Source organism: Oryzias latipes, chromosome 9 (genome assembly GCF_002234675.1).
Source record: "Oryzias latipes chromosome 9, ASM223467v1".
Classification (NCBI taxonomy): Eukaryota; Metazoa; Chordata; class Actinopteri; order Beloniformes; family Adrianichthyidae; genus Oryzias; species Oryzias latipes.
This window is the reverse complement of record NC_019867.2, coordinates 11353263-11377360: the sequence shown is the minus strand read 5'-3', so window position 1 is coordinate 11377360 and position 24098 is coordinate 11353263. Positions and strand designations below refer to the sequence as shown.

The window sequence follows — 24098 nt, the reverse complement described above, 5'->3', positions numbered from 1 at the left end:
ACAATTGGAGCTACTGACATGATGTGTTCTTGTGTACTTACTTTGTCTCCATTAGCCAAAGTGTGAATGGTTATTAGTCTGCTAGCAATAACCTGCTTCTCCACACACACCCACACACACACACACACACACATTCGTGCATTACTGACTCCCACAGTATTGGCTTGGGTGATGTGTGACCTCTCTCCCTCCTTTACTGCCATCTCTCTTGTATTGATTTCTTTTTGTCTTTGTCGCTCCCCTTTCTCGTGTTGCTCTTTCTCTCTGTTGTTTTTTTTTTTTTTGGTTTTGTATTTTCTGTTTCTGCCTCCATTGACATCAGTTTAGTCAGCCATTTTTAGTTCTTTGATGCCCTCACATCTCTCCTTCTCACTTGTTTTGTTTGGCGAGCATTTCGAGTGCACGACAGCCATGTGTAGAAGTTTTCAGCACACCGGCTTTCCGGCTGAATTTGTGCACGTTCGTTCTGCGACTATGTGTGGCGGTAAAGCTTTTGTTTTCTTTGTATGCAAATTTGAATGTTTGTTTGCCTGATGATGCATGTTAGTGGGAATTGTTTGAGTTTGGTCACAGTTCCCGGCAGACTCTTTTGTGTCCTGGTTCGTTGTCTCTTTGGGACCAGTGAAAGACTAAAACGTACAAGATTTACATGCACTCAACAAAACACACAATGGATTTGGAAACCATTGGTTGTCTGTCTGATTGGCTGTCTAAGGAAATACTTCTGAAAATGATTTAATCCTTTGTTAAACAACACTTTTTCACCCTGAACCAATTATACAGTAGATTAGAGATACAGTATATCGCTTGCTTGCTATGCACCTGTATCATGAGTTTAGATGTAAAATTCAAATGTTGTACTAAAGTGATCAAGTTACCATGCTTTTAATATGCAGTTCAAATGTTGTTGTTTTTTTGTTTGTTTTTATAATTTATACTCAATATCTACTTGATTTCCATGTTTACAACTATTCTGGGATGCTTCCTGCTACTTTTCCTTCCCAAAGAACAATTCATTGGACCTACTTACCACATTTAAACACATGAAACCCTTTGAGTGCCCGTTCCGCACACTCGTCCCCTATTCCATTTATTATCTAGACCATTTGAAATGTCCGGTCTCTGTTTTTCCATCAGACTCGCTCGCTGTTTTCTGAATGTCTTTTTCATTTCATTTCTGTTCACCTTCAGCCTCATTGACTTGAAGAACTTAGAATTTATATTTTGTCGGAGCTTTGCTGTTCTTCAGCTATTTTTTCTTTCAGCACATCCTCTTGTGAAAGAGTGGTGGAATTAAACAAAAACAATTGGAGTGTGAATTCACAAAAATTAAGAGATCAACACACAATAAATACAGTTCTGAGGGTTGGAAGGTTGCTAAACAATTTTAGCCTTTTACTTTTAGGTTTCTTATAAGTGGTGGTGGCCATGGCACAGTGGTAGAGCGGTCGACCCTAATTGGAAGGTAGCAACTTCAGTCCCCACTCTTACTGTCAATGTGTTGAATTGTCTTTGGGCTAGACGCTGAACCCCATGTTGCTCCCAGTGACTGAGCATGGCAGCATATAAATGCTTGTGTGTGGGTCGGTGAATAGAACTGCGACTGTATAAGTCCTTGGGCCTTGAAGAAGTTATAAAAAGCACTGAATATGTAATTGCTTTGGAGGTATATGGGTTGCATTACTTTAGCTTTTTCTATACCATCTTTATCCTTCAAAAGTACTGGAGGTTTGCAGTACATCGAGATCCTGTACATCAAATTGGACTCCCAAAACAACAAATAAACAAGTAAACTTTCCAGTGGTGACTGAAACCAGGAGAAAAAGCTTTCCAGGTGGGGGATTTGTGCTCAACAGGACTGCAGACTTGTGACAGTATCTACTTTTCTTCAAACTCGTCTTCCATTTTTTATCTCCCCCTCTGCTTCTCTTAGCTGGCAGTTGCGGTTTTGTTGATGTAAAGTTCTGTCATGCTACAGAGAGTCAAGATTCCACGCTTGTCTACTCACAGCAGATGCATGCTCTGAACCCACTACCTAAACAAACTACAGTGAGTGATCTGGGACTTTTAAAGCCGCAATGAATTGTTCTGCCCATCAGCCTTTCTATTTTTTTATTTTGAGAGCCTGCAAAGGAAACAACTGGGGCTGATTCAGTTTTAGGGGAAGCAACCTTTGAGCTGTCAGATGTAATTTATTGAGGAGGAAATTTGTGTATTTACACAATGTCAATTTTAATCAGTCATGGATGTGTTGTAGAAAAAAGATTTACATTTTGGATGAAAGCAATCAACAGTGGAAATGCCCTGCATAAGTGTCGTAACAATAAAATCTATCCAACTAAAGATGCTTTCAGTTACTATCTTTTTGCTCAGCTACCAGACCAGACAAATTTAAAAAATATATATTATTATCAATTATTATCAGTTCTTTATTTTGAATAAAAAATTTCCAACACCTTTTCAACAAATCCCACGCTGCTGGCTGAATGACCCACATACAAAACAAATGAGCTTTTTAAATGACTGCATCTATGCAGGAGTTAAAATCTGAAGTAACAGCAACGCACAAAGCTGGATAGAAAAAAGAAAACGATCACTTTGTAACTTAAAAACCACCTTATATTTAAAAAAAAGGAAATACGTATGGAAAAAGCTGATTTATTTATGAGTTTTTTGTGACTATTATAAAACAAGTTGTAGTATTTTGTAATTTTACAACCACAATCAGTTGTGTGGGACACACTTTGCATTAATTTTTCCTTTTGAAACTGATGGATTTTATGGATATATTTTTTTTTTTGGAATGGCTAAATGCTTTTCCTGGGGGTAACACAGTATTACATATTTTAGTAATATGCTCAGGGAGAATAATAGTCTAGGAAACCTTGCTTATATAAAGTAGTCCAGTGATGCAAAAAAAAGTATTTTTAGACTTCTTGGTTTTTTTTGTGTGCATTTTCCACGTATGAAATTACGGTCTTCCATGATACATGCATGATATTCATAAATCATAAGTTTTTTTGTGTTCGTCAGTGTGTGTCCTCAGATTTCCATCAAGGGTTTCCCCCAACGAGTCTTTACATGAATTTGGTTTTGAGCTGTTCAAACATTTTGGTCATTTGAGAATTAGGCAGTTTACGCAAATTTTATTTGCAATTATTACATAAATCTTTTCCTAGATGCATATGCAAATTTGTGGCTTTCCATGACCGTTCCACGTATGTCTTATGGACTTTACATGCATTTACCACCGATGTATAACTTTTATATCGTGTATACGGCACACATATCACGCTTATGTACTATGTTGATTTCCATGCTCTTAGTGTGATTTAGTCGTACTACCTCCGTGGTTTTACCATGGTTCATTCGTATTACATCAGTGAAATATTCACATAAAGAGCACAACTTTTCCTTTAATTACTGATGGATGACAAAAGATAGAAGTAAATTAAGCAAACATTTAAGCAGTTATTTTTGTCATAACAATAAGCCATTCTCTACCTGTATAATTTCCTAGTCAAATGTTTTGAGCATGTTTTCCATATTTTTTTTAAATTTAAAAACATGTTTTTGCTGCAACTCAATTTAAATTTCCTTAAAAAACAAAAACTAATAGCTTTCCAACTTAACCCAGACCCATTTTTTCCCAGAAAAAAATTGTTTGCTTTACCACAAACCAAGTGGACCATAGAATCCCAAATTGTTACATATTTTACTGTCACACTGATGTCACCATGGGTTCTTATTAAATTACATTGCAGCGCAGAGTGCAAATGAAACCAGTTACATGTTATCAGAACTTCTCTAATTTGTTAACAATATCTTACCAAAGCAAACCCGACATGTCACAAAAGGCTTTTAACGCTGCTTCTTCAGCGTAACCGTCCTCCGCGGCTCTTATTGAGTCAACAGACCCCATCCTTCTATTCATGTACCATCCCATATGCTTTCTTTGCATTTGTTTGAGTCCATTTGCCATAACTAGCTGTCTGCCTCATTTGAGCCATTTACTTTAATTGCTTCACTTTCCTCATTACTTTGGAAGTAGCACACTCACTGGTCTCCACCTCCTACCTCTGCCTCCTGCCCTTTATGTCTTCCCACTAAATGTTTTTAATGTTCATTCAAAGTCTTGGCCTGCTGGCTGTCAGGTTTTGCTTCTGGTTATAATTTTGTCTTTAGTAGTCAAATTTTTCCACCTCTGCCTCTGGTTCTCCGCTTCTCTTTCATTCGAAGCTGTGAATCGGTGCATTACCTCCTTCATAGAGTGTTTGCTCTGGACGTAATACTAACTGAACACCTCTGGTTTGTGGCCTTACTGTTGCTGACACTTGAGCTGTTCATCGTACACTCTAAATAGCTTCTTTTGCCTATCTATATGCCTGATCGTATCAACCTCTTTTTATCTTAAAAGCTGCCTCTTGCAGCGGGTTTCCTTGAAAGCCAGTGTTGTGTGTTGCTCTCATGGGTTTCTCTTTAATTCTCACACCACTAATGGCCTTATAAGCCCGCCACAATCCTATCTACAGGATTTCACATATTGCCTGGGACTGTTAGTCCCCGTTGCCTTCATGACATCTCGTGTGCTATAACCATCTCTCCAGTGGCGAGAACTTTCCCGGTCTTCATAAGCAGACCCACGTCAGATTTGTAAAGCCCCATAGAGTAACACTACTGAACCTGAAATAAACTGCCCAGATCCTTCTCTCATAGCAGTTTCCCCCTCATCTTCTTTCCGCTCCCCCCATACTTTAACGCAAATCCATTTTTATCTCCTTTCCTTTCCATTTCACATTTTATTACCCTCTTCCACCTTCTAGCCTGTCATCCCCTATCTTCATCTCTCTGGGCCTCTGTCTTGTAGCTCTCCATTACATCTACCAGCCTACTCCTCTTGCTTAACTTTACCCTTCATATCCTCTCTGTAAAGCAAACCATTTTTCTCCTAATAAGCCTCTGATTTTGTTAATTTTTTTCCCCTTTTCTCCATCAAATGACTTCTTCATATTTTTCAATCCTTATGAAATATGCTTTTGTTGCCTTAATTTTCTAGCTGTGCTCTTTGCAATCCTAGTTTTATCCCTTGCTTCTCATTTGTTTTATTTTTACACTGCTTTTCATTTCTTCTTCCTTGTGCTATCTGTAGGGTGCAGTAATTTCATCTTGGCTTTTATGCTTTACAGAGGAGTTGTTTTCAAACCCCAGATAAAAAGGAACAACGGAATGCAGTCAGATAGCTGGTGGGGTTCCAAAGAAGCAGTCTCTAAAAGTTTAATCTAAAATGGTACAGACTCTACTTTTCTACAATGATCTGGCTTTGTAAATCCCATTAGATACTGAGTGATTTCCCCATGCCTATTTTTACTTGCATTGATATTTGCTTTTGCTTCTTAAGCATACACACAGTCCTAATGACATCTAGACGATTAAGCAGACACTAACCATGAATTTCTCTTGAATGTTATTAACTCTGAAGGAGTTTTTTTTTTTTACTTGGAAATTTGAATCCTAGTAGATCATGTAAATACTGATTTTTGTCCCTTCTGCTGCAGGTCTGGTAGTCAGAGAAGCCAGTATAGAAATAACACGTCAGCAAGTGGAGGAGCTGTTTGGTCCTGAAGATTACTGGTGTCAGTGTGTGGCCTGGAGCTCGGCTGGAACCACCAAGAGTCGCAAGGCGCACGTTCGCATTGCATGTAAGTACAACACTGTAGAAACGAAGCACCTCACCACTTCTTGAGCTACGTTCACACCAACTTCCAATGAAAGCTCTGTGTAACTGCATGTATATGCGCATTTTGGGCTTCCATGTTCAAAACTCTTATTCTCACGTGTCACTACAGACGTTTTTAAGACCATTTTTGGGTTCTACATACAAAGGGCGTCCATTGAACGTGTTGAAAGTTAAACTAATTGAACTTTAACCAATCAGAGACTCGGATGTGGTAGTGACATGTGGATGGCCTTTTTTTTTATTCATTGAGAAGAAATTGCGGATGTCCCCGGCCGTGATCACATGATACCAAGACTTTTATATATCGGCATTAAGCTGTCAAACAAAAAGACTAGAGAAAGATTCGAAAGATTTGGAATGCTTCGACATTTTGCACCAAGCCCTTTTCAAGCTGGGTAGCAACAATCCAGTCTGAACACCATATGCTAAGTATGCGTCACATGCCCAGTTTGAACATAGCGTTAAAGCTCTCACACTTGACCACAACAATAAACGTCTCTGCCACTCCAGACCTCCTCATACAAACCTCAGCTTCTCTCTCTGTTTCCCAACAAAGACTTTCTCTAGACCTACAGAGACACAAGGCGTCTTCTTCTGACCTTCTTTGTAGCTCTCCAGACCCACCATCAAAGCAAATATGGCAACTGCGGTTTCTCTTTCTTGGCATGAAACCATACCGTTACTCACAAATCTGCCCTTTTGGCGACTTTTTCCCATAACTTTGTTTGAAGAGTCATTCTTAAAAATGTTTTTTCCCTTCACTTAGATTGGGTGTTCAAAGTAATGTAAACTTCAAAATGAATACCATATTTTTTACTTTTATCGTACTTTTATCATTTTATACAAAACGTCTCACACATATGACAAACATTTAAACTTGGATAATGTTGGACTTAATGGCTAAAAACCAGAAGTAGGTTAAAATCTCTCAACCATTCACACTAAATGACATGATGAGGAACTTATCTGAGCTGAGGCTTGTTTCTAATAATTAAGTCTACCATCGGTAGTTTCCTGTTATGGTCTGCTGAAGAATTTAATAAGACAACTGGGAGTCTGACAGTAAGGTCACCAAAAGCACACATGCTGGATAAAACCCAACCAGACCGGAAATGCTGTGGCTGGCAGACGATCTTCATGCAGTTATGACACAGGGAGGGAAGCATAAGAAGTAGTTCTTTAGTTGAATCAAGTTATTTAAAAGTAAAGGGAAAGCGACATTGCCAAGATATTTATCAAAAATCCTATGGATATTTGCCACTAAGCATTTTTGTACTGACTATTGCCTCTCAAATTCAATGAAAAATGTGAAGTTCCAGTAGTGATCAAGCTGTTTATAAGGTTTTTACATCACAGATCAAAAGTATGACGACATAATAAAAATAAATTAATCCCCCCAAAAAGCACAGACATAGTTCAGACATATGAATATGCATCATTCCGTCCTTATTTAAGTCAATGTGTTTGGGAAAAGCACTGAGGAGTGAGGACACCATTAACACCAGAAAAGATATTGGTTAAACCAGATCGTTTTCTGATTAATTTACCCAAAAGAAACTGCTTGGATGTGATTGGGGCCCTTTTAAAGAAAGAACCTGTTCGGTACTTATTAAACCGTACTAGTTTCATTATGGAGCAGAACAGACAGCATCACTCCAACAGACGGGAAGTCTTGTCTTCCCATGCTGCTCATATTCCTACTGCAGTTGAAAATCCATCAAACAGACCTTTGTATTTCTCTTTAGGTTATTTAAGCTTTTCTCCTGTTACTGACACACTTACTTGTGGGTGCTTGAGGGCATTTTTTTTATTTTTATTTTTTTTGCTGTCTTGCAGTCACATATGTAGCAGCTTGGATTTTGACCAAAACATGATGGGATTCATTTTAATCTCCATTGCATTACAATAATTAATTTCAGAATGGCCTAAAAGGCTAACACATGATTTCATTTCCTATGTATGTTTGCTTTGACATCATTTGTGTTCGTCTATCATGCACTGGATCCTTTAGGTAAGTCCCAAAATGCTACAATATCCAACTGCAGATGTCAGTGTGCCTTTTGATTCAACTGCCAGTGTTTTTGTAGAAGAGGATGTTTTTTCTGCTTCTCAGCAAAGAGTTATGGACCACAGTCAAAAATATCCTTCCAACTTCCGCTAATGACATCCTTGAACAGAGAAGACCCTCCTTGGGGTGCAACGAAAGCTGGGTAATGTGTTGTTTTTGGCTTTCGTTGGGGCCGATGCATGCTGAGAGGCACCGGCAGCACAGAAACGCACACAGCCGTGCTCAGTAAAGTTCTAATAATAAAGTGGGTGACACACAACATTGTGTTTGAGTTCCAGGATGTACAGACCAATTTGTTTTGAACTAAAACGAGACACAAAAAAAAAACCTTTCTTTGTCATCAGCACAGACATCATCGTGTGTTACAGCTGAGCACTGCCACTTCACCTCACCTTTTATTAAATCATCTGCGGAGTCTTGGCTTTGTTCTGTTTCCTGTTCCCCTTCCATCTGAATCAATATGATAAAAAAAATCACTAGAAATAAGAATCTAACATTCTGAAAGGTCTGTTTGTAACGCCAAAGCTAACCTGATAACATCAATAAAGTCATTCTAAGAGTCATTATACATTTTTTTATCTTCATCCTGACTATAAAAATAAGAAATTAGTGATCTCTTTTTAGTTTTTTTCTCTTTTACCATTTTTTGTGACTCGATTCAGACTATAACTACTGGAAACAAGATGGAGGACATCTCATAAACTGCTGTAAAGATCAAGAGACACTAAAAAGCAAAAGTCTAGTTATCTTTCATTTTTCCTGAAAGTCTTTATTTCCTCCCTTGACATTGTCGTTTTCCATTATAACTGGGATTTTTCTCTTAACCACATCTGATTATACTCAGCCCTTTCTTGCGATAACCTTTTACTTCAAATCGACCCAACCTCCTGACCTACCCTGCTTTCGGCTCTTATTTGGATCAGCTGTTGTGATTAAAATGCTTCTTGGCAGCTGGAGCTTGCTGAGCAAAGTGTCTTTTCTACTACACCGTGCCCCGTGCAACAGCAATTCAGCATTTCTGTGAGCCTTTCTTCTTACCACTTATTTTCATCCCATTGTTTCCACCTCTCTTTGTTTATCAGTTCACTTTGTGGCAGAGGAAACCCCATTTGTCTCTTTTTAATGTCTTTATTGTTCTTCCTTTTTTTTTTTTTTAAATGAGTAAATCTGTCAAAGAAAATTTAAAAATGGTCAAACCGATGTTGAATTTTTGAGGCATACATTGTGAGTGATTCAGGAACTTTTTAAGTTTGGAAGGAAAAGGTTTTAAAAATATAAAACATGAGCAAATACGTGCAAATGGATGTGAACTATGAGCCATGATCTTAGCTGTCAGGTCAAGTCTCATCCCTTTCTATGGATTATCAGTGTCAAGGTCACACACAAAACGCACCCACACACAACTTCTCAGTCCTGCACATAAGCCTGTGCCCACACAAACACACACATTTCAAATGATGGCAATTTGTTCTGCCACCTTGCTCTGACACTGGTGTGCATAGCAATCAGGAGTCCAGACACTCAGGGACACAGCGACACAAACATCTTCTTGTGTCATCTGGAAAGCATCAGTGAGGGGGTTTCATGTGGTTTTATGATCCAAGCGTCCCAAATTTGTGTTTGCATCAGAGTTGTATTAAAACAAGATGAAACTCTGGATTTCTGCTCTTTAACTGGAAGAATGTACCGACTTTTCCACACTGAACCCTGCAGTGGGGTCCCATCATTAGTCTCTTGTAACCCGGCAACAACTGCACTTAGTTATCAAGCCTCTCTGGTATCAAATTTCCTACAATCATAGCCTCAATAATAATAAAAAGCCTTTGACTTTTTAAAGTATAAAATGACGTCTTTACAGTTACATTAACACTAATGCCAGCCACACTGACATTTATATCGAACACCAGTGCACATGCACTTTCACACTGACCGCCGCAGAAACGCACAAATGTCCCTCAGTAATTTTTTCCTGCTGATGTCATCCACAGACGTTCTGGAATGGGCTTTTGGTGACTTCATGGCAGTGACAAACACTGAATAAACATTTTTATAGTTCGAATCCACAGACTGTGCATTTGTGTGCCAGAGTGTGGTTATAATGGTTCAGTTCTGCTGTGAGCCACTGAGCTTTTTCCCAGATGTCAAGGACTGCTTCGGGGTACTCTTATGTGTTTAAGTGGTAAGCCACACTGTTGATTTACTCAGACAGAACTCACTCAGTCACTTTTTTAACTACAAGTGTGGGAAATAAGGGGAAAAATAAAGCCTTCACTTGGAGGAAGGCAGAACGTGTTGGTAAAATGTAAAAAGAAAACTCACCTTGGATTCATAAATTGTGGTTAAGTCAAAACATATGGTTTATAACTAAAGGAAAAACTTTTTTGAGCAAAAAAAAAAAGAAGCCATTACTGTAATAATAATCTGTATTTGGACAAATTAAACCCTAAATGTTTGATTGATTCGCAATAATAATCTTTGATGGTTTTTGCTCTAAATCTTTCAACCCGTTCAGTCATTTTCCTACCAGTCGATGTCAGCTTCACATTTCAAACAATTATGTTGTTTTCTGGTCCCCCGTGGAGGTAGCAGGCAGGTCTTTGGGGCTTTTATTTTTCATCCTAATGACTCATTTTTCAAACCAGGATCCCCGGGAAAATCTGACCTAGCCTGGTGTGTGGAACTGATCACAGGTTGTTGAAATCACAGGGTGGAGAGTTCAGCAAACAACTGGCAGCACTGCAGAAGGGGACATTTGAAAGTCACTTATGTAACCACACAGAAAGAAAAAAAAACCTTTCCAAAAGTCACTGTGTTCTTTCATTTCTTACTTACTTTGTATTTCTTTTCATTGAGATATTTCAAAAGCCTTCTAATATTCAAGGACGACGGTAGTAGAGGGTCTGGCTTTTAAAAAAAAAAATCAATTAACCAAGTACATGTCATTTAAAAATGTGATATATAATTTAATATAAGTCTTGTTTCAAACCAATTTTTTACAAAATACATGCTTTTCTGTTTTAAATGTATTTCTATGTTTACCATGGTTTGGTTTAAATTATTGTTATGTGAAAAAAAGGTTTCACTACCTTCCCTTAAATATTTTTTTCAAATTAAAATTCAAGAAATAACTAATTAGTTCATATTGATATGTAGAGTCATGAATTTAACTTTGCATTGGGGTCTTTGATTGCTTCCTTCAGACTCTTTAGTTTAGCATCAACCCTGCAGGATAACAGGGGAACATTATTTCAGTTAACTTTAACTTAGTTACCACTCAGCATCCAACTCTTCAGCCTGAAGCCTGGGCCAGCTCTGGAGCCGTCCTCTTGAGGTTCTTCCTGGCAGAGGGTGAGCCTGACATTGCCTAGTGCTCTATTTTCCCCTCCAACAGACTTAATTTTGTCTGCTGGGCATGCCATTTGTTCTGAGTGAAGAATGTTCAGAGGGAGAAGAACCCAAAAGGTCCCGGTCGGTCTGCTGCTGTGGCCAGGTCCCTCCCTTCCCTCCTGACTTAGCTCCAGAGCTACACCTGGGATCCTTCATTAAGTTCTCCCATCTGAGTCCATTAGCAACCCAACCATGTTCCCTGCCAGTGTTCTCACCTGAGCTCGATCCTCATGCAGGCCCACCGAGATCCTCCTCTAAACGTGCCAGAACCAGAGCTGGCTGTTCCGCCTGCATTTGGATTTTCACATTGTAGTCATTTTATCACATAAAACAAGATTTAAACTTCAGACACTGTTAAATGCTACAATAGGACTTTATTGTGTTAGGGTTTGCACATAACGTAGACACTGTCAACATATAAAACAAGACTATTAGAGCATTATTAGCTAATTTGTTTTTGAAGTGAGAAGGCCTTTTTTAATTGCTGGTGAGTGTTGGCTGTTAAAAGCAAATGAAGTAAACAGGAGCACAGGAGTCTAACAGCTATTGTGTTGTCAGTTGCTCGACAGGTGAAGATGGAATTAAAAACGTTATTTACAGACAGTGATGCAAGTCAGCAATGAAACATTTAGCCTCACAAAAACAACAACACTTTGAGTCAAAAGCAAATGCATCTGTAAAAAATCTAAATGGTAAAAACTCATCTGTTTTCTTTAAATTAAGTGTATTGTACTGCAGAGTTAAAATAAACAGTGACTATGCCTTTATTTGTGTGATAGCCTGCCACTTATACATGTTCTTATTTTAAAATAAGCATCTGAATAGCCTTTCCTGATAGAAACTTCATTTAAAAGCAGCACTGTCTGGTTTGACTGCCCTGCATTAAATACAACAAATGTATTTTGCTTTCTAGTTTTTGTCAAAAAAGGTTATTTTAGGGCTGTAAGTGTTAGTAAAAAAAACAAAGCAAAAAAAACGAAACACTTAAAACCCCTTTAAAAAAATAAAAACATGAACCAAAACATTGCAAAATAACTCCCTGTAACATAATATGCTGAACATAAAAAATGACTTAAAGAACCGTTCAAATGTAAACTGTGTTATTTTTTTAACATTTTTTTTGGGGTATTTTTCTTGAAATTATTGTGAATCAGGATAAGATGAAAAAATGCAGTTTGAAAAAGACTGAAAATATGCGTGGCGGGCCACAAGCTCCCTTCTGTTTAAACAGAGAATGGAAAGGGGAAGAATGGGTGAGATTGCTCCATGCCAGTGGACACAATGCAAACAATAGTGTTTTGTTTTGTTTTTTATTATTTTGCCTAACAAGCATAATCATATAGACTACTGGGAATGCTGTCAAAATACATCAAAAGATAATCAGAGTGGGACTTTAAAGATCAGAAAACTAGTTCCTATTATTAACATACCTTTTTTTTAATCTTTACTTTAAAAGAGAGAAGGAATAAAAGTTTAAATTCATGAATGGATAGCTTTCATAACCAGTCTAGCCACACAGTAATGTCTTATTCGTTGTCCTTCATTTAGAGGATGTTGCACTCCCTGGCACTTCTTCAGAGAACGAACATCAGCTGTGAAGCTGTGATGCGCTGAACAGTTCACACATTTGAGGTGTCATGTTTCTTGTGTCAGGGCTTGGAGCTGTGGTGAATGTTAACTTTCCTTTTTTTTAGTTATTATGTTAAAAAAAATTCTTATCTTAAGTTTATTCTAAAAAAAAAATCATAAGATAGGAAAAAGAGGCTGGTTGTGCATTAGTGCCCCACAGCTATGCACGTCTGAAAGTTTTTGTATAAAATGGCAAAACTTCTTTACAATTTCAAAACAATCTTAAGGGCAGAATGCCCTGACCCTTAATCTGACCCTGACCCATGAGCAATGCAGTGGTGGATACTTTTGTACATACAAATTAATCGAATGCTAACAACATTTGCATAATGCTAATGTATGATTTCCCAGAAAAGAATAAAAAAACATGTTCTCATCATTATGATAATATATGATATTTTTCCTTTTTTGTCAGATGAATTTTGCTTCATAAATGCTCATTTGTTTCCTTATATTCTCAGATAAATCTATAATTCGAGCAATAATTCAGTTTTATTTCCCGTTTACTTTCTGATTGCCCTTTTTTCCAGGTGGATTTATCATTTATAGCTATTTATAGCAAGAAACCAAGGAATTAGGTTTTCTCTTTTTGTTTTTTTTCCAAAGTATGCCATCATATAGGAAAATCAATCATAATGATCCTCTCTGAGACTAAGTGAGAGTACTTTCCTCTTCTATTTCTAAGTATCTCGCATTGCTTTTTATTGCTTGAGCAGCTGCATCAGGGAAAACTGCTTTAATTTGGTGTGCGCACCATGCGGGCAGAGACACCCATTTTGGATAATTGCTCTAAAATGTGCTTATGTAGAGGTGCCCGAGGCAACAAGCTAACCACAAACATAATAACAGTTTTACTTGAGCAATGGTTGAGGAACTCGTAGATGGAGAAGTAAGGAGTTGGAAAAAGACACATGACGGCAGAAGAGGAGAAAAGCAAAGAGGAGTTTGTTCAAGAAGTCTTTCTCCTGAATAGGTGCTGACACGGCTGCATTCAGTTCACATTGAACAACGCTTTTCACCAGATCTGTGGCTCTCAGCTTTGATGTGATGCTAAAAGTCTGAAAGCCTCTTTGGAGGATTTCCATGGCTTTTTGTCATATTTATGAAGCTGGATAGTGTTGTTTACAGTTTGGAAGTAAAGTGGAGTCAGTGAATTAGTGCAGCTGTCATTTCCTTCTTGCACACACACTTCCCTCCCGTAGAGAGACAGAACTTTCAGGGACAGATATTTGTGGTCTGTGGTGCTTTAAAAGCCAGTGGGCAATGCTGTGACCATGATCAAGACAAAATCACATATATTTTTCAAGAATATATCGACAAATAAACAATGAAGCATTGTTTTGCTTCTAAACTTGCAAAAGGCTTGTCAAACCATACTCCTCTACCAAACAATGTGTGATTCAGTGTGTGCCACCATCCCCGAGCAGTTTGCTTTAATCCCCTTTAATTTCATTCTCAATCTTTATGGAAATCCACTGACAGCCAACTCCTCATTTCTCCATCTCCCTTACTAATTAAGATCAGGAAATTGTTCCTGAAATTGCCTGGCATCAGAGAAGTGTGCCTCCTCCCTCAAGCACTTCCTTTTTTTTAATCCTTGTGTCTACAGTTGTTTTACACAATTTTTACCGTATGAGAGTTTGTTTATTAGCAATGGTGTTGGGTTGGGCAAGCCGTACCTGCCTCTTCATCTGTGTGTGACTGTATCTGTTTTTCTGCAATGTTCTGTCTTTGTCTGCCTGAATCTCGCTCTGCATGTGTGGGTAGCCATGTGGTGGATTTAGGGCTAAAGCTTTGGGTGATTACTCCCATAATGAACCATCATGCTCTGTTCAGGCATTCATCCCTCAGAGAGATTGACTGTATTGTGAAGGTATCCTTCAGCATCGGCAATTCTCTGTTTCCTCACATAATGCTTTATACCAATAAAGCTGTACAACCAGGAATCTGATAAAAAGTAGATTTGTTGTATATAAATTAGGTTTGTTTATGGGCTTAAAGTTTCTGTTCTATAAAGGCCATTACTGGAATTTTGTGAGCATTCTCAAGAATTGCTGCGTTCTTGCACGGGACAGTAGCCATTCCATGATTTTATTTTCAAAAAGGGGCTACAGACAAAGCAGGAGCCATTTTTGTCTTTTTTATTCAAGAGAACAATAGGTACTTTGTCCATACCTTAGATTGTCAAGAGCTGGAGGAGTCTAGCTATGCTTGTGTAGAAACACTCAGCAAAAGTAAAATAGTTAGACCAGACAGTAACAACTTTTTAGAAAAAAACGGTCTGTGTAAAAAGCCGTTGTTATTTATTCATGAAGATGTTTGGGTCAGCTGGGATGCTATCCCTGTGGCAAAACAGTTATACTTTCAAGTTTTTCTTGGAAAAGGCCATCCCACTATAGGAAAAGCAACTGGGTTAATATTTTTTTTATTCATTGTTGTAACAAATCTGGACCAACGTCTAGCCTCAGAAGGATTCAGAAGGAGCAGGCGTTACATGGACCATTGCTACAAGCCATTTTGACCCGATGCAAAGCAAACTTGATCTGTACTGCACTGAATTAGACATTTTTTCGGTAATACTGGATTTGAAACCCATTGTTCCGATCTCTTGCTGGTTCAGTTTACAGCTTATATGAACTGACCTATGATATTAACATAAGTGAGAAGAGCACATTAATCCTTCAGAAATTTAGCCAGTTTCAGTAGATGCAAAGATGGCTAGAAGCTTCTCCTTTAGACCTAGGCCCTCAATATGAGATTGTATGGTAAGTTATTAACATCTTACTGGATGGATCTGTATCTCCAAATTTAAGCTCATTGTTGTGTTTTTTATACTGGCAAAAAACTGTAAACTGACAGGTAAAACTTGAAATGTCCTACTTTATGATCTTGACCTCTCAGTTGTGACTGATAAAAGAAAAAAAAAAGTCTCAAAAGAAAAAAGCTTCCGTTCAGCTAAGTTATTGCTATCTGGGTATGAGGTATACAGGCTCAGTGGAGAACCTACTCTTCCTTGTTAAAAGAGGCTGTGCGAGGTAATTTGTGCAGCAGGTCACAATGCCTTCTGGGTATTTGGAAAATTATACTATTTGTATATGTTTCATTTTAAGGGCTGTTGGATTTAAAGCTATGCCAAATAATTTTTGCTCAGTTATTATATATATATTTATTATACATATCTGATAATTTAGAACACTGCTAAATAAAATATCAGGGGTAAAGTTTAGCTGGGGTTGACAGAAATATTACGGTTTGCAATGATAATGTGGAAAATTCTAAATTTTTGCCACATTTTGTTGTTTTGTAATTATTATGGTAATAAAAACTGATGGGGTGAAATACAAACAAGTGTTTTATAGATGTAATGTTACATTAAAAGTGACATATTTCTATGTTACTAATATAATTTCAGCTAATTTTTGTTTATGTATTTGTCTTTCATGAGTACACTTCAGAATTAGCTTTCCCCTTTGAAATGACCCAGTCTTGGCTTCAAGCTACCGGTAGTTAAACTCTCAGTCAATTAATAAGTAAGTGGTAAAATGATAAATTATAAAAATAAAATCAGCTGTTTTTGATGTTAATGCCTTACAGATCATGTGACAGATTTGTGAAACTCAATAGGAGCACACAAAATGTGTATTAATTATAAAGAATAAGTATTAAGCTCTTGATAATCAGTAATTTAATCTTTATACCCTTTTATCTATTTCTTAAAGTTTGATTTCTTACATGCTAACTGTGTAGCTTTAGCTCGAACTTCTCCCTTTACAAACATGTAAAACGTTCATGGCTAAATATACTCAATCATCATTGCCAACTTTTATTTGTCCTTGCAGATCTGAAGAAATCATTTGAACAGGAACCTTTGGGAAAGGAAGTCTCACTGGAACAGGAAGTGCTGTTACAGTGCCGGCCCCCAGAGGGCATACCTGCAGCTGAGGTATGTGACATATGTTACTGCTCTTTTTTTATCAGTGAGAAATTTGAATCAAAATATCAGGTGAAAGGTGGGAAAAAAAGGGAGACAGGAAACAATAATTATAGATTATGGTATTACATATTAATTGAGCCAAAGGCAACCAAATAGGGATTTAAAAAAAAAGGCAAAAAACAAACCAATATATAATCAATCATATATAAGGGGCACAGAACTAAAAAGCGCACTAAACGCGATGAAAAAATTCAGAGATAAGTTCGTCAGTTGGTCAGATTTTTATTAGCAACATTCACAGTAACACTGGGGTGGTGTCCAAATTCTTTCACAACTCACTATATAGTGCACTATATAGTTCGTTCACCATTTTGTAGTTCTGTCCAAATCTAAAATTTCAAAATCAAGTGCCCTAGAAATTCCCCCGAACTCCCAGTGAAAAACTAGTGTGCTTTGATGCTCACTAGATTGGCGTTTATAGACCACAATGCATTGCGGTGGAACAACTTTTGCCCAAAAAACTGTGTTTGGATGTATTTTTTTAAACCAATAGCCTTTTTATCTTCAGAAGACAGTGGATTCATAAATAATTGTCGAAAAACGCTCATATCAATTAGATTTTCATTTTGTGAAATCGATGACTTCCTATTCGCCATTAAAAAAAAAAGAAAAAAAAAAGTAGTCAGCTTGGTGTCCGAATTGCTTTAAAAATCCAGGGCACTACATAGCCCCGCACTGTATAGTTTTTTAGTAGTTAGGGGTTAGGGTGGGAAATTGGACATAGCAGAGAAGCTTTTTGTTTGTAACACGCTACACGTTAGCCCTGCTAGAAGCGATAGCCACGTTAGCAATTCACAATATTTAACTCCCGACCTTGTTTGCAACACATAAAAACAGGCTGATACAAACTAGCTAAGCTAAAACAAACATTATTGTGACTACGATAACTCAACCTTGTTAGTAACAGGAAAAGAAAAAAAAAAACACAGTCCGATATTGTGGGATTAATAAAGTATCAATTTAATTAACGTTTTAAAAATATCACCCAACCTTGTTTTCAACTCGTAAAAAAGCAGGGTGACATTATGATGGAGCGTCATATACCTCTCAAATCAATTTGACATCAACATGCACAACCAAAATTAACTCGTATTATACCATGGCCCGGGTGAATACTCGATTCTGATTGGCTGCTCGGTGTGCATTAAAAAGTGATATACCACAGGATAACCGCACGGTGAAAAAAGAAGTTCCGGTCACCTAGCTTAAGTGTTTTGTATCACTGCGCCGGGTTCTTTAAAACAACCTTTTGCTTCATCATTTGGACAAAAACAAGCGGTAAGAGGTGAACTTTCTCTCTGAACTGATGCTTAATTCAACCCATCGGAAAGATCAGCATATATATATATATATATATATATATATATATATATATATATATAAAAGTTATAATGCATACTTCGTCGGCCATTAACCATAACTTAACTATCGTGGTTTTTTTAAGTGGGCCTTATAGTATGGAAAATAGACTGTTTTAAGATCCTGATTAGTCTTTACCATTTATAGACTAATCTTTTTAGGTTCAATTTCTAAAGATAAAAACATTATTACAAGAGTTTTATTGACAGCATAGGCTATCAATAACATTTTTAAGATTCAAAGAAATAGAAGAGGCAAAACCATACAATGTACAAGAGTCCAAAATTTCTTTATGAATTATTGACTTCTTAAGATTAGCTTTCAAAACCACTATGGTTGCTTATTGCCAATATTTCTAGAGGCAGCATATTACAGTAAGAAATCACTCTATATATGGCTCGCACATGTACAGAAAAATAATTAAAGGATCAAGTAAGCACTTGGTTTTACTTTGTCCTGCATAGACTAGTATTTACCCAGTTTTGCAAAGTTATGTTTTCCTGTAGATTTGTGTTTGAATTCATTTTTCTTTTTTCATAAGCCTAGTTTCCATTTTCAATTTGTAAAAACAAAATGTGCTGAAGGAAAAAAATACAACTATTTTCTTAGGATGCCTTTATCTAAGATCTGGTACTTCCACTTACTTGCATGAGTCACATATTTATCTTAATCAAATCCACCTGTGTGCAATTTAAGTGCCCCATATTATCAGAACTTAAACCCCACACCTGTTGTGACAAGCTTCACACAATATGACCACGGAAAAGCTGCAAACAAGCCGCTACAAGGAGACTGCCCATCCATCACAGTCATGAAGATACTCAGAGGAAGTGAGGGTATGAAAAATAAGTTCAACTAGAAGGGGCTGCATTTCCAGAAGAAAATGCAGGGTTGAATGCTGTATTGCTGAATGAAAGCTGAATATGCTAAAGAAATGGCTGAACAGAGCTGGAAGAGCTCAACATTTTAAACGTAGAATGGTCAAAGTGGGTAAAAAACTGTATAAGAAGTTAAGCTATAAGATTTCCCATGTATTTTAATGAAGCAAAAATCCTCGAATATATTTAAAAGTTCAAAGATTTGAGAAAAAAGTCATAGCAGGAATAAGCTAAAAAAGTTGAACATTGTAATAGTAGAATGGCTAAAATAGGTCAAAATTTGTAGGAGTTAAGCATGAAAGCTGAAATTGTTGAAAAAATGGCTGAACTGTTGAAAATTTGAAGATGTTGCTAAAATGGCCAAAAGTGCTAGCATTGGAATCAACATCATCAACTGACTCAAAAAAACACATTGTTTGAGAGTATCATATTGGTCAAAGCTACATGTTCTAAGTTGATAGAAAATCCAGTCTTTTCAAAATGGCAGCTTTTCTATTGATTTTATCTCCATAGCAACCATTTTATGTTTGGGTCGCCTGGAGATGAGGAACAAATCAACGTCGGTTTCAGATGAATCGGAAAAAGTAAACTTTTGGACGTCCTTAGCAACGAACTTTGTTTGCTAACCACGCCCACATTCCTTATATGTCCAGATCCAGTGAATTTCAATATGTTCAGTTCCAGCCATGGATGACGTTTATTGCAATATTTTCTTCAGATTTTGTCAAAAAATGCCCACCAAACAGTAGGTTGTGTTGCCATCCCATAATAATTTTGAACCTTATGTTGAGGTCCAAAACCTTGTGAACATTTCAATATTTGAACGGTGTCTCTAGCCAAAAGAATGTTAAAGTTACAATTGTTTAAAGAAGCAAAGGTGTGGCCAATGGAGCAAAAACATTGGAAAATCTGGGAATATCCGGGAATATCTGGAAAAGTTCAAGGATTTGAAGGACCAAATGTCATAGCTGAAAGGAATAAGCTGAAAGGGTTGAACATTGTAATAGTAGAATGGTAAAAATAGGTGAAAGTTTGAAGAAGTTTAAAATTGCCTCACATTTTGGCACAAAATGGCCGCCAAACTGTAGGTGGTGTTGCCATCCCATAATAATTTTGTGCCTTATGTTGAAGTCCAAAGCCTTTTGAACATTTAAATGTTTGAACGGTGTCTCTACCTGAAAGCATGTTGACGTTACAATGGTTTAAAGAAGCAAAGGTATTGTCAATGGAGCAAAATAATTGGAAAATCCGGGAATATCCGGGAATATCTGGAAAAGTTCAAGGATTTGAAGAACAAAATGCCATAGCTAGAATAAGATGAAAGAGCTGAACATTTTCATAGTCGAACGGTTAAAATAGGTGAAAAATTGTAGAAGGAGTATAACTGTGAACTTCTGCACGAAAAATTCTCCATGTATTTCAATGGAGCAAAAATTCCCGGAAAACCTGGAATATCTTAAAAAGTACAAGGATTAGAAGTACCAAAAGTCATAGCAGTAATTAGCTGAAAGAGCTGAACATTTTAAAAGTTGAATGGTTACAATCGGTTAAAAATTGTAGAAGGAGTTAAGTGCCGAAAAACGGCGGAAGATAGCAGAAGAGGAAAACAAAGGGTTGAATGCTTTACAGCATTCAACCAAATATATATATTTTTGTAAAAGCTGATGAGCCGGGTCTTGAACCAGCGAGCTTCTGCAGGGGGTGGTGGTGGGGTTTCCTATGTATTTCTATGGGGGAAAAAATCCTGGACAACCTGGAATATCTTAAAAAGTACAAGGATTTGAAAAACCAAAAGTCATAGCTGGAATAAGCTGAAAGAGCTGAACGTTTTAATAGTCTAATGGTTAAAATTGGATAAAAACTGTAGGAGGAGTTAGGTGCCAAAAAACGGCGGAAGATACCATAAATAAATAAATAAATAAAGAGAAACAGGAAAACAAAGGGTTGAATGCTTTACAGCATTCAACCAATTATATTTACAGTTATACTTATCTACGCAGATGTTTTTGGCACATCCACTCGTGTGTAATACACTGAATGCCACAGCCATGTCAGATTTTATCCTCTCATCAAACGTCCCACATAAAAAGCATCTATTTTGGAAGGCTCGCATATTTTGTTTCCGGTCCCAGACGGCTGAAACTACAAGCCATCTATTTGCAATTCAGATTGCTCTTTACTCTGCTGTTTTCCATCTGTTTTCTTGTGCTTCCACCTGAATGTATGAAAACACAAAATTTAATTTGTTATGGCGCTGGTGAGGAGCTCGGCAGAGCTAGGAGGAGGTCGCAGGTAAGAAGTCACCAAATCAGGTTCCACTTCTTCGGGTTTGACGGTCATTTTCAATCACCCCTAACGGCAGAGTTCTCTTAAGAGGATAGAAGAGAACGAAGAGAGTGGCAGAGCACTCAGCCAGACAATGTGAAGAAAGATCGAGAAAAGAAAAAGGTGACGGTGGGGGCAGGAACGGAATAGATTTCGCCGCTTCTCTGCTGACTTAAGTGGAAATGTTTATCTTTTCTATTTCTCTGTTTTAATCAGATCTTTCTGTGCTTCCACTTTTTTCTGTCACCATTTCTGATGTGCAACTGCTCCTCTTGATTGATGGTCCTTTGATGTCGGTGTCCTTTAACCTCTCTAAAAACGTTTCTAATATTAGTTGCTGTTGGTCCAACAGTTGACGACTGCCTTAAAGTTGTCGGCGTGATGGGGTTATTGCCCTGACATGTGATACCGATATATGAATGCCCAGCTGGCCCATAGCTGTCAACATGCCTCATGAAAGTCTTGAGTCTCTGCACACACGCTATCAAAATTTACATTCACATTTGTACAGCGCAGGGAGTAAACATGTCAGCATGCTCTCCTCGCCGTGCGTGTACGTTCATTGGTGCTAACATATGTGCAGGAAAAATCCACACAAAAGCACAGATTAGTCTGTGATCATAGCACAACTGCTAGCCTTGAGAGGTCGGGGTCAAACTAATCCCAGGCTGCAAAGAAAATGTCTGCTCACCTTCACACTATTACTTCCTTTTTCATTCTCCTCTGACAGTGCTGTTCCACTGAAAAGCAATTGTCTTCTACATGTTTCTTCGTCTGCCTCTCTTTCAATCCCAAGCTCCAGCGAGACACAATTTGAGGTATTGTGGAATCCTAGAAATGCATCTAAATCTCTGCACTGTGATATAAAGCCTTTAAAAGCTAATAGAAAGCTATTGGATTCAGCAAGGAGAGTTCAGCAGTTCAACAAGAAAGTCAATATGGATACAGTCTGCAGATCCAGAGCCCTGGCAACAGGTGCAGCCGAGTGTTTACTTGCAATGAAAATGTCTTTGTTTCCTTTATTTTTTTTTTTTTTTTTTTTTTTTTTGCTAGGTATTTCAAATCTGTCCACAAAATGAAATCCAAGAGACTCCTTTTGGAAACATTGGGGCCAGAGAAATTCTGACAATATATTTTTTCCGCAAACACTGTGGGGGCTATTAAGACACGGAGGCAGCGGGGTGACAGCAAAAATAAATAAATCTTAAAAGTTAAAAGAGTGGGAATAACCCCCAAAGGCCAGGCGGAGTTAAAGGACTGCACATGCCAGGTCGACTTTTGGACTTGTGTGTGTATTGTGCGTGCCTGTCTGCGTCTGTCTCTGTGTGTGAGTGATTACTCCAGCTGTACCGAAATAAACACATCAGTGTGTGGTGACAGGCTTTTCATGTGTCCATTCAAGGCGCGCGCGCACACACGCACACACACTCTTTCAGACAGCAACTAGATATGTTTCTGGAGTCCGGTCAAGTTCCCGTCACATTCTTAACCACTCAATCTACAACTTCAATTAGTGCAACCTAAAGGAAGAGATAATTCTCTTTAACTGCTGTGTCGTCTCACTGCAGTCTTTAGGTGTAAAGTATTTGAAACGTTTGTTTTAGTTATACTTTTCTACAGAAATGTTAAGAAAACCAACATGCATTCAAGTCACAAATTAAGTTTAAATATTCCTCTGAATAAGATACATCAACCTTTTGTCCAGTGTTTGTGTTTTATAGCTTGCATTGGCTGTGACACAGACATTATTGAAGCAACTGGAAGTGGAACTGCAAATGTGTTCAGGACAGAAATCGTTTGTTTTGAATTTTGAAGGCAAAGCAAGTGAAAGAATACAATGGGTGAAGCGATGTTTCTTTATTTGGATTAAGGAAGTTTTTTTTGTTTTTTTTTTGGTTAACGAACGTTTTTATTTACTATATCATTAATCTCTGTACAGTCAATCTAAGGTTGCATAAAAAACATAAATTAAACTCTCTGACCACATGAGGCTGTGATTTCAAATATAAATCTTATCCCAAAGAGTCATCGTAAAAACATTTTGGGACATTGTTTTTTTTTTTTTTTTCTCAAACGGATTGGGGTGCTAGGAGGCAACGATAAAAGATTTTCAATAAAAACAGATCTTTAGTCAAAACTCTTCATCAAAAATGTAAAAAATGAAAAATGCGGAAAGATTAAACATTTCCAATATACAAATGAAGTGTTGTCTGCAGTTATTCTGATTAACATTTGAAAATATTAAAAGCATTCAAAGACATTTCAGATGATGCACGAGGAAAAGCCCGCAGTTGTGGGATCTCTTAAAAATGTTGAATGTGTAGCGTGAGTGATTACAATAATGCTTGTATTTGTAAAAAAAAACAATATATGCAATCCTGTAATGTTGCTTGCTGAACAGTTGCCTACGTTAATCCCCTTTGAGCTGCCATGGTAAGCCCGAGAGCTCACCTCCCATCACATTTTACCTTGACCCACAGCCTCTGCTGGAAATCATTACCGTAATCCGCAGATTAGTCAGACATCTCTTTTGCCTTTTTGTTCCGAGTATTGATACATATTTGAGTTGGTATGGGGGATTATTATAATCTATTACAATAGTCTGCTATTACAGAGTCATTTACTAATGGTTCAGATGAGGAAGAGCAGATTTAAGTGTTTATTTTGAAGCAAATGCTGGAAAAGCTCAGAGGGATTATGATCACTGCAGTAATCAAATAG

General features: G+C 37.5%; 1 protein-coding gene across 2 annotated transcripts in view; it reads left to right on the top strand.

Moving 5' to 3' along the window:
• LOC101174433 (netrin receptor UNC5C) overlaps window positions 1–24098 on the top strand; it is a 199128-nt gene that overhangs the window by 110793 nt on the left and 64237 nt on the right. For both annotated transcript variants that reach the window (XM_011479047.3, XM_004072344.4), the window contains exons 3-4: window positions 5556–5699; window positions 16661–16764. In XM_011479047.3, the coding sequence (XP_011477349.1) occupies window positions 5556–5699; window positions 16661–16764 (248 nt within the window). The remainder of the gene's footprint in view (window positions 1–5555; window positions 5700–16660; window positions 16765–24098) is intronic.